Genomic DNA, 9861 nt, shown 5'->3' with positions numbered 1-9861 from the left:
TGTGGTTGTTGTTGTGGCAATGGTGGTTGTTTAATACCTGCCTGTTGTTTACTATCTTCCTAGCATTGTGTTTGAGTGTTCGAGTGTGTGTGTGTTGTATTGCCTGCGCTTGCACCCTTAACATTTAGGTATATGGCCTGCTTACGTACTGAAACTGTATGGACGGACATATTCGTAACATGCGGGGACGAGCTAACCAACAACCAACCAACAAATCGACTCAGCCAAGCATTGGACGAGCAATTCACAAATTCACAATTTTTTACTTCAAATACAGGCGACGATCGGTACGGAGAGTTAGTTCACTCAGCGACCTTAACGTGTTAAGAACGGAATAAATTTTTTTGTCTAGCAAAGACGTTTCAGGCGCGTGGCGTTATAAGTTTTCAAAAGATTTTCGAGAAAATCAAAACACGGCACGTAATTAAGTGAAATATTTTACGGAAAACGTTATCAGTTAAAAAAAAAAATATGCAAAATACGTAAAGAAATTTTGCAAAACTAAAAGTGTTAAGAACATTAGTGACCCTTAAATATAAAGATTATAGACAGTTCTTCAAGCAATAACTGTGCAATTCCCTTTAAAAACAAAGAATTATTTTTATTGAAAAAAATAAAAGAAAAGTTGCATTAAATGAAAACTAAATCATAAATAAAATTTTAAAAACAAATTCGCCGAACTTAAACACATTTTGGATTTTATAACACCTCCACTTGCTTCAAGGATTAAAGATTTAAGTATGCATTTACCAGCCGGTCCAACAATGGTAGCTGCACCCACACAAATCTTGCCAAGCACACCCAATACCAACAACTCAACACACAATAGCACACATTCCGCCAGTTCGACAGGTTCGTCTACTCCGGATAACAGTAACCCCGCCGTCAAAATGCCTACGTCCATGACTGACATGTTCGCCAGCCTGCATGAAATGCTACAGGAATATCACGGCGAACTTGCACAGACCGGTTCACCTTCCGTACTCTGCAGCGCATTGCCCAATCACTGGCGTTCCAACAAATCTCTGCCTGGTGCATTCAAAGTGATCGCCTTAGACGATGTTCCCGATGGCACTCTAGTCTCCATCAAGTGTGGCAATGACGAGAACTACTGTGGGGAACTGCGCAATTGCACTGCCATCATGAAGAATCAAGTAGCGAAATTCAATGATCTACGCTTTGTCGGCCGGTCCGGACGTGGCAAGTCATTCACGCTCACCATCACAATTGCAACATATCCTGTGCAGATCGCCTCCTATACAAAAGCTATTAAAGTCACTGTGGATGGACCACGGGAGCCAAGAAGTAAGCAAAGTAAGTTTTTTAGTTTGTTTAATTTTTCTGTTGCTTTCTTGCACGATTTTCGTTTTCATTCATTTACATTTTTGAGTTATCCTTTCATTACTTTTTTTTCGTTTAAAATTAACAAATTCTCTTCTTTTATTTACTTTAAGGTTATGGCTATCCACATCCGGGTGCTTTCAATCCCTTCATGCTAAATCCTGCTTGGTTGGATGCAGCCTATATGACCTACGGTTATGCCGACTACTTCCGCCATCAAGCAGCTGCTGCTGTGCATCATCCAGCACTGGCGAAAGGTTCACCCACATTACCCGGTACAACTATAATACCACCACCGGCTGGTGCACCAGTTGACTTCCATCACACACAAATAACACCACCTCCAAATGGTGCACCACCCATGCCTTCAAATCAGGCCTTAGCGGCTGCCAGTATGATGCCATCACCACCAGGCTCCGCATATGGCATGCCACAGTTTCCTTTCAATCCCGTAGCTGCAGCAGCGGCGGCGGCAGCAGCTTCTGCACATCCTGAACTATTACATGCACAACACAAAACACATCCACATGCTTTTCATCCTTACAATATCGCTGGTCTGCGTATGAGAAATACACAACTACCGCCACATGGACCAGTGGAGCATATAAGTCCTGCACATATAAGTCCTGCTTCATCACGCCCATCATCGTCTTCACCCCCAACGCAACATCCGATCAGTAAACTAAATTCATCAGTCGAAACCAGTTCACTGCATGAACAATCTGTGGATTGTTCCGATGAGGATTCGGATGATGAGCAAATCGATGTAGTCAAGTCAGCTTTTGTGCCGATTTTGAGGCCCCAATTACCAGCATTCAGCTCCACTGAAGATCTTGACAAATCCATCGACTCAACACGCTCCTCACCCACGCATCAACTGCCACCACCAACGCAACAACGTTCGCGTTGCGATTTAAAGGCATCCTCCGTAATGAAACCACTATTCCATGAGTCCGTGCAACAAAGACAAACATCTCCGGAAATAACAGTGCCGTCCACCACAAAAATCAAGACAGCCAACAGTGTACAGAAGACAGTTTGGCGTCCCTACTGAGTGGTCACATCGGCACAGCAAGTAGGACTACTTCTACACTTGGCCAATGTACTTGGCAGTGGAACTGAAGCTCAGAATAGTGCCTAAGGCGCGTTACTGCTGCGCTCAATGCAAACGGAAGATGCTAGCGAGAAGCAGTGAAATGCCGTCGGCAAATGCAATACGCAAGCGGTAACTGATATGAAACGGATTTGTATTTGAGGAGTAGTGCCCGCTCTCTCTTCCACTCTTGTGATAGTACTTGAGAAGCAGAACTTAAATTTATTTGTGATATAGTGTTAAGTTAAAAATTAAAAAAAAAAAGTATGTAAAAAAATGTACCAAATTCCAAGCAAAAATGCAATTGTAGTGAAAAATAGTGCACATCCTTCCACCAGCAACAAACAAAAAGGATATGCACCTTAAGTGCATCATTGAAAACCAACAAAAAAAATAATAACAAAATAGAAGAAATCCTTAAAAATTTATTAAATTTCTTGAATGAATTCTGGCGAATTTTTATGCTAGATTCATAAAATCGTATGCAGAGTTCCTCATTCCCAACACCAGACAAATATCCACTAAAAACCTACTAAGTGTCGTCCTTCAGAAAATTACTGGAAAATTAGCTAAAAAAAAGTGTAGTATGAAATTAAATCAATTTAAATTAAATGAAAAATTATTAAATGGAAATTATTGATCAAACGGAAATGCAATTTGTCGATTTTTAGTTAAATTGTTAACTGAATTTGCTCGCCACTAAAACTCATTCACGCAGATGCACTAATGTCAAATAAATGTTTTCAAACTTGCTCCTTTTTTCGCCTGTAAATAAAAAGTTTTATTAAATGTTATATTTATTTTTAAGTAAAACCATTGTATTATTTATTTTTTAAGTTTTATTATCATTATTTTTATTTTATTGTAAGTTATTAATTAATACTCATACTGAAAAGTTAATGTAAATAATTAAGAAAAAGAAAGAAAAACTAGCAAAAACCTAACTAACGAATTTCAACAAAAAATATAAAATATATTTTTACAAATTAAATAAAAATTGTGATTTTATTTACTCTATAGTTTTATAAAGCAAAAATAATTAAATTAAAATTTTAATTTAATTTTAGGGATAAGTGAACTCAAGGCCAAACCTTTTGGTAATTATTGATTCTAGAATTTGTGAATTTTTACTTTAAATATAATTAATTTAATTTAATGTAATTCATGAATTTAAATTAATTGCATATAATTAATTAAAATTATAATTCTTTTTTGCAATTTTCTTTAAATTCTATTCACAAGTCATCAAGACTCCCTTCACGCTGCTACCAAAGGATCAAACTATCAACTCTCAGTAAGCTATTAGTCCCAATAACATTTATGTCGATGAAAGTTACCAACAACAATTTTTACATAAATGAAAACACAAAAAAAATGTTTGAACTTTCGGGAAACATATTTTTACAAACAGAAGCTTACAGATAAGCTTCTTTGTTATTTAAAGCATATGAGAATTGTATTACATGTGGTCATCTGTATGTAAGAATATTTCAAGTATTCGCGTAAATTCAACTTCGCTTAACATTTCCCACATATTAAGTGGATGTATCTTCAGCTTTTTTTGGATTATTGGTAAAGTCTTCAGCATTAATTTAGCAAATAACTAGATCTCTTTATCTTAGCACCATTGTTTCTTTATTAGTGGACAGTTGCCAAGTTTTGAACATAATTTTGATAATAATATCAAATTGTGTTCAGTTACTTACAGTTATATTAAAATTCCCACTCTTATATGAAAGTAGATCTATAAAATTCATATATTAAACAGTACCATTTTCATTGATTCGATTGGGTGATTCTAGAATCTCCAATCCGTAAAGATTGCTGCTTACTCTGTCTTCTGTAACCCTCATATATTGTGACCAAGTCATTTATATTGCAGTGTCGTTATTTCTTGAATAAAAGATAGTTGCCTCTTTTTGAAATTTAACGGGATAACGATATGCGACTGGATGTTATATGATTTACACGCACTGAGCACTGCTGATAGTTATATTCAAGATCTGATTTTCATATAAAAGTGGAATTTTAACATTGGAACGGATAGTCCTTATTTTCAACGATTCCATTGAGTTGTATAATATATATTATATTATTGTACTATAATATAGTACAATAATATAATACTTTTATATTATTGCCGCTAATGCCGCAATTATAATCTAAAATACATTAGTGCTGTCTTCGAAAAGCTTGTTTTTTCTTATTTATAAATAAATAATTAGTTTTTATTAATTTAAAGCTCAATGATATAGTGACATATATACCTATATAGTAATAATAAATGCAAAGAAGTAATAACTTTTTCTGATTTCAATCTTTGTAAATGAAACTAAGTATTCAATGAACTTATACACCTAATAGACCAAAGCAGTTGGAAATAGAATACTGATCTCGGAAATCATTTTGTAAAGTGGTTTTTGAAAAGTAGTGAATTACAACAATAAAAATGCATTTTTATATTATTTTAATTAATTGAATTTTTTGCTGACCATACAGCTGTTTCAAATATTGCCAAATAGTGGTTGTGGAAATAATTGTTATATTTAATATAATTCGTAAATAATTTTTTGAGACTGCAAGTACCAGAAATCGAACTGGTGCCCTGCTAAATTTGAAGCTCAGAGTCAGCGCTCCTTAATCAACTGACCGAAAACCGTACTTGACTTTTATGTTCGCACATTTTTCTGGAGTTTTGTTAATTTGCTGTGAAATTTTAAGAAATCATTTTGGTAATGCTAAGAAAATGGGAATAAGGTAGATGATATGAACCACTATAAATTACATTATGTTCAATATTATACAATCTTTATTATAATACTTGTGTATGTGTTTATTAAAGACGCATACTACATAATTAAGGATTGACACTATACACCGTGTATCTTCTTTCTGTTTAAATAATGATTATGTATTGATAGTGAGGTGAGATGCCTTAAACCCCTTACTGCTACTTTATGTTTAAAGAGTAATCAATATAAAACTTCAATAGAGTTAGAAATTTATATTTAAGTTTCACTTTCCTAACTCTTCCAATTCTGGTAGTGCTTATATTCATACTACAACTTTTCTGTCTTGAACCGAAGTGCTATCTAAATTATTGCTTTAATTTGCTAATTTTTTTCTAAATAAATTACAAGAGCATACATTTTAAAAAAAAATTGTTAAATATTATAACTATTTTGTTAGACATGCTCATTTTATCTCCTTCCTCACAAAGTATCTGTGAAAAGGACATTAACAAAATTCAAGGCTAACAGTTTCGTCCACACCGCAGAGCAAAACTAATACTTGACTAATCGAATGCAATCTGCACACATAATTACCAATTATTAGTACAAATTAATGTATCTATTTAATGTGACAAAAATGAACTCCAACAGATGAAATATCTACAAAAACGAATTCCATTAAAAGGCGTGAAGTGCATTTTAAAAACAAAATCCCAGTTTTGCGACCAGCACGGATTCACTATGCTTCACCATGACAATGTGGGTGCTGTTGCAGTTGCAGTGACTGTGCTGCACCAGAATAGGGACAGGAAAGGGCAAACGATTATGGCAACAATTGCCACATTAATCAGCATAACGACCTCAATTAACAAATGCTGCTGATTTGCTATTAGCAACATAAAGCGAAAAATAATAAAAATATTACAAACCATAACGCAATAAACCACACAACATGATGCATGCAGCAAGGCTGATACGGTGTATCTGCTGGACACTGCAATTGCCTACGAACTCCGAACTCCATACTACAGTAATACTACAATAATACTATAGTAATGCACCACATCAAGTGACCTTCGTATGATTTAGAAATTGACTTTTACCAGATTTTAGGAGCGTATTAATGAGATCTGATAATGGTTAACAGTGGGACATGTTGGTGTACGAAAATTACGAACTCGCTCAGCTGTCAAGTTGGGCTAGAACTCAATCCAATATCCTTGGAAACACATAAGCAGGATAAATGTGGTAAATTGTTAAACAACGTGTGGTTGATAAAACAATTTGTGGTACATTTGGGCATAAATTTTACAGTCTTAAGATATTAAAAGCGTAAATTGCTTCATTTTGTATCTACGACCTTGAATGGAAGGATGGAAGGACACTATGAGGTATTGAATGGTCAATGAACTTGGAGTTTTAGAGTATTTTAAAACAAACATATTTAAATCAAAATATTCAATAATAATTAAAAAAAAAATGTTAAAAATAATTGATACAAATAAAGACAGAAATTCTCTATCAATATAATCAAGTATGAATCCTGTGGATTTCAGGAGGGATTGTGGATTTCTGGATAAACTTAGCTTATTCTCATAATTACTTACATTTAGACTGAAAAGTTTTCGGAAATTCTCATTTAAAATTCGCGCGCTGTATATTTTTCGATATTTTAAGTTTATGTAGTTTGGCAGCACTGTCCTTAATTACTATGCCAAAAATGAGCGCGATCTGTCAGACAGTTCGTTTACGGCAGCTGTTGAAACCAGTTCACCTCAGTAGTGCGTTGCGAAATGTCTTCGACGGTCGTACGAACGTCCTGAAAGGCTTTGTAAAACTCATAAACTTGAGTTTTCGATAAAACTGATTCCCCATAAGCCTTTTGTAGCATTCGCAACGATTCTGCACACGAAATTTCGTTCGAAACACAAAATTTGATGCAAACTCTTTGTTCAATATTTTTTTCCATTGTTTTTTCCGCAACGCACTACTGAGGTGAACTGGTTTCAACAGCTGCCGTAAACGAACTGTCTGACAGATCGCGCTCATTTTTGGCATAGTAATTGTCCTTAATTGCTGCCAAACTACATAAACTTAAAATATCGAAAAATATACAGCGCGCGAATTTTAAATGAGAATTTCCGAAAACTTTTCGGTCTTAATGTATATTCAGTTTTGATACTTGTTATTACACATTTTCTTTTTATATTATTACTATCCATAGCAATGAGATATCCTAATTTTTCGTGGCTATATAATATATTTGCTTTATTCATAATTATTAGCCACTGCAATGAGAGCATGCCTTACCTCGTTTACATTGCTTTTTCTTTTCTTATTATTTTTTTTTCTTGTTATAGATGGAATGGATCAACAGCCACAATGTAAGACTTGAATCCTTAAAACCATCTCTTAAGAATGAATGGAACAGATTTTCAAGGCAAAGTGGAAACTAATGTCAGTAATTAAGGGAAGGAGTTGTGGTCAAGAGTCTTAATAACTAGAGGTCTAGGTTTAGCTAAGCCAGAAAGCATGGACGTGGCACAGGTGGACGGGAAGTATGGTATATGAAAAATTGGGGTTAATAGTTGCTATTACTTTGTAAAGAAGTTTCTTATATACCGCAATTATATTGAGGGTTCTGTTTTTCAAAGATTAGGTTAATGGATACTAACACCGAGAAAAGGTCCTATGAAATGCAGTATAAAATGTTTCCTAGTTGTCGAAGAAACGTTTAATTTCATTTGACTTTTATTAAATCGGTTGAATATGAAGTGATAAATCATATTTAGTTTCGACCTAAAATTAGGTAAATTTACCCTTATTCTTAAATTTTAATTGAAACCAAAATAGAGGTTTTTTACTGTTAATAATAAAATTGAATAAAATTCCAATTATTTAAATCTTAAACCAAGGAATATTATTTAAATTGTCAACGGCATTAATTTCTTCAGATTAGCTATATATAGAAGAGTCTCAGAAGTGATTTTCTAATAATTAATTAGTAACTTTGTGAAGTTGAGAGGATGTTTATAAGATTTTGAATAATATTAATTTGTTCAGCTTTGACTACATCTAGTAAAAGTCTGCAAAGTCTTTTCAATAACTATTAAGTAACAGAGTAGTTATGGTGCGGCCATTTTAATCCCGATTTCGTCTTCCATAACTAGAACTCGTTACTTGGCAACTGAAAACGCATTGCTTCCTCTTCAACAACTACTGACGATTTTTTTTTTGTTCAATTGGGGAATAAAATCAAAAGAAGTTTTCTGTAAAACCGACAATTCAGCTGTGTATGGACAAGTTGGCCAGAAGCATTTGGCCAATATTTTAAGGCCTATTCATGTGGATCACTGACGGACGGGTAGAGGCACTAGAACTTTACTACAGTCACATTGAGATTTTTTCTCGGTGCTCGTATTTGCTTTGATTTGTTTAAAAAAATTATTGCCAACATTTTTAACATTTGTTGTCATTTTTGTTGTTGTTGTTGTTTTAATTTGTTTTGTTTTGTTTTTTGTGGAGCAACAATTTTTTTTGTTTTCTACAATTTGTTTTGTTGCATTTTGTTTATTGTTGGCAACACTTGAAGGATTTTCCGTTTGACCAAATCCTAGAGCCCTTCGCACAGTGTGTCCATTGATACTCTCTATGCAGTTTATTTTCCGCTTTCGAATCCACTTGAAGTTCATGAGTGGCAAACGTAAATCGTCAGTTTCGAGCGGATTTAAGTGAGTTGATTTTGTCGATTGGCTCGTAACTTTGTTGCCATATAAATTTTTTTCCATTCTCTCATATATAATATCTTTTTTTACTATATATTTTTTTTTATTATTTTTTCCAGCAATTTTTTTTTTCGTTCATTGTTGCTGCTGATATATATTGCTGCCATTAGTTTCTACATCAGTTGCTGCTGCCATCGATGCCATCGATTGTTTATGCGATTTTTTGTGTTGTTGAGCTTTTTGAAGTGTTGACGATTTTTAACTGTTGAGCAAATATGTTTCGTACGAGCGCATTCGAATCGGGTTTTAATGACTTCAACAAGGTAAGATAAATATCATAAAATCAGCTCAAATGTAAATATTTAAAAATCTACAAATTATATTCAGCAAAACAAAAAAATAATATCTTTTCAGATTTGTTTCACATAAAAATTGTTTGATTTCCATAACTCCTATTGAAGAATTGATCACAATCTTTAAGTGACTTCATTTTGTAGGGTATATTTACAGATTAATACATTTTTCTTTTTCCTCCTTGATTATTTTTAATAAATGAAAATGATACTCGTATAACATATTTTACATTCACTCTAACAAAAAAAAATGTACTGTAAACAGACCATCAAAAAAAAGCAAAATATGTAAAAGAATCAAATAATAGGTCATCAACTTTCAAATAACCCTTCCCGGATCATTTTTTGTTATAATTTATATATACATATATCAGTACTTAAAGCTTACATTTCCAACCTTTTATAACGAATTTTATTAAATGGTTCAAAGCAAGCGTTTCAATTTGTCAATTACTAAAGGCCCATTTTCCAGTAGTTTATTCTTAAATCTATTATATGTAGTAATATTCAAATACAGAGTTATTGTTTAGTTTATGCTTCCAATTTCTAATTCTTAATGGATTTCCCTGTTTGAAGAAATTTATTTCTCGGATTAAAGATGTTTAATAGTGTAACTC

At 33.5% G+C, this 9861-nt stretch overlaps 1 protein-coding gene across 1 annotated transcript; it reads left to right on the top strand.

Annotated features, from left to right (window-relative positions):
• Positions 1–680: 680 nt before the first annotated feature.
• Positions 681–2684, top strand: LOC119667880 (segmentation protein Runt-like). The gene is made up of 2 exons (XM_038077220.1): positions 681–1314; positions 1455–2684. The coding sequence occupies exons 1-2, from the start codon at positions 741–743 to the stop codon at positions 2393–2395; spliced, it is 1515 nt and encodes a 504-aa protein (XP_037933148.1). The 5' UTR covers positions 681–740; the 3' UTR covers positions 2396–2684.
• The last annotated feature ends 7177 nt before the right edge of the window (positions 2685–9861 follow it).

This window comes from Teleopsis dalmanni, chromosome 1 (genome assembly GCF_002237135.1).
Source record: "Teleopsis dalmanni isolate 2A chromosome 1, ASM223713v2, whole genome shotgun sequence".
In the NCBI taxonomy this organism is placed as follows: domain Eukaryota; kingdom Metazoa; phylum Arthropoda; class Insecta; order Diptera; family Diopsidae; genus Teleopsis; species Teleopsis dalmanni.
Note: the sequence above shows the minus strand (reverse complement) of the source record. Positions and strands in the feature narration are given on the sequence as shown.

What these genes read in the sequence shown, in the direction of transcription:
- LOC119667880 (XM_038077220.1), top strand. Translation starts at nt 741, where the DNA reads ATGCATTTACCAGCCGGTCCAACAATGGTAGCTGCACCCACACAAATC. An exon ending in GGAGCCAAGAAGTAAGCAAA is followed by an intron (nt 1,315 to 1,454) that starts GTAAGTTTTTTA and finishes ATTTACTTTAAG; the next exon opens with GTTATGGCTATCCACATCCG.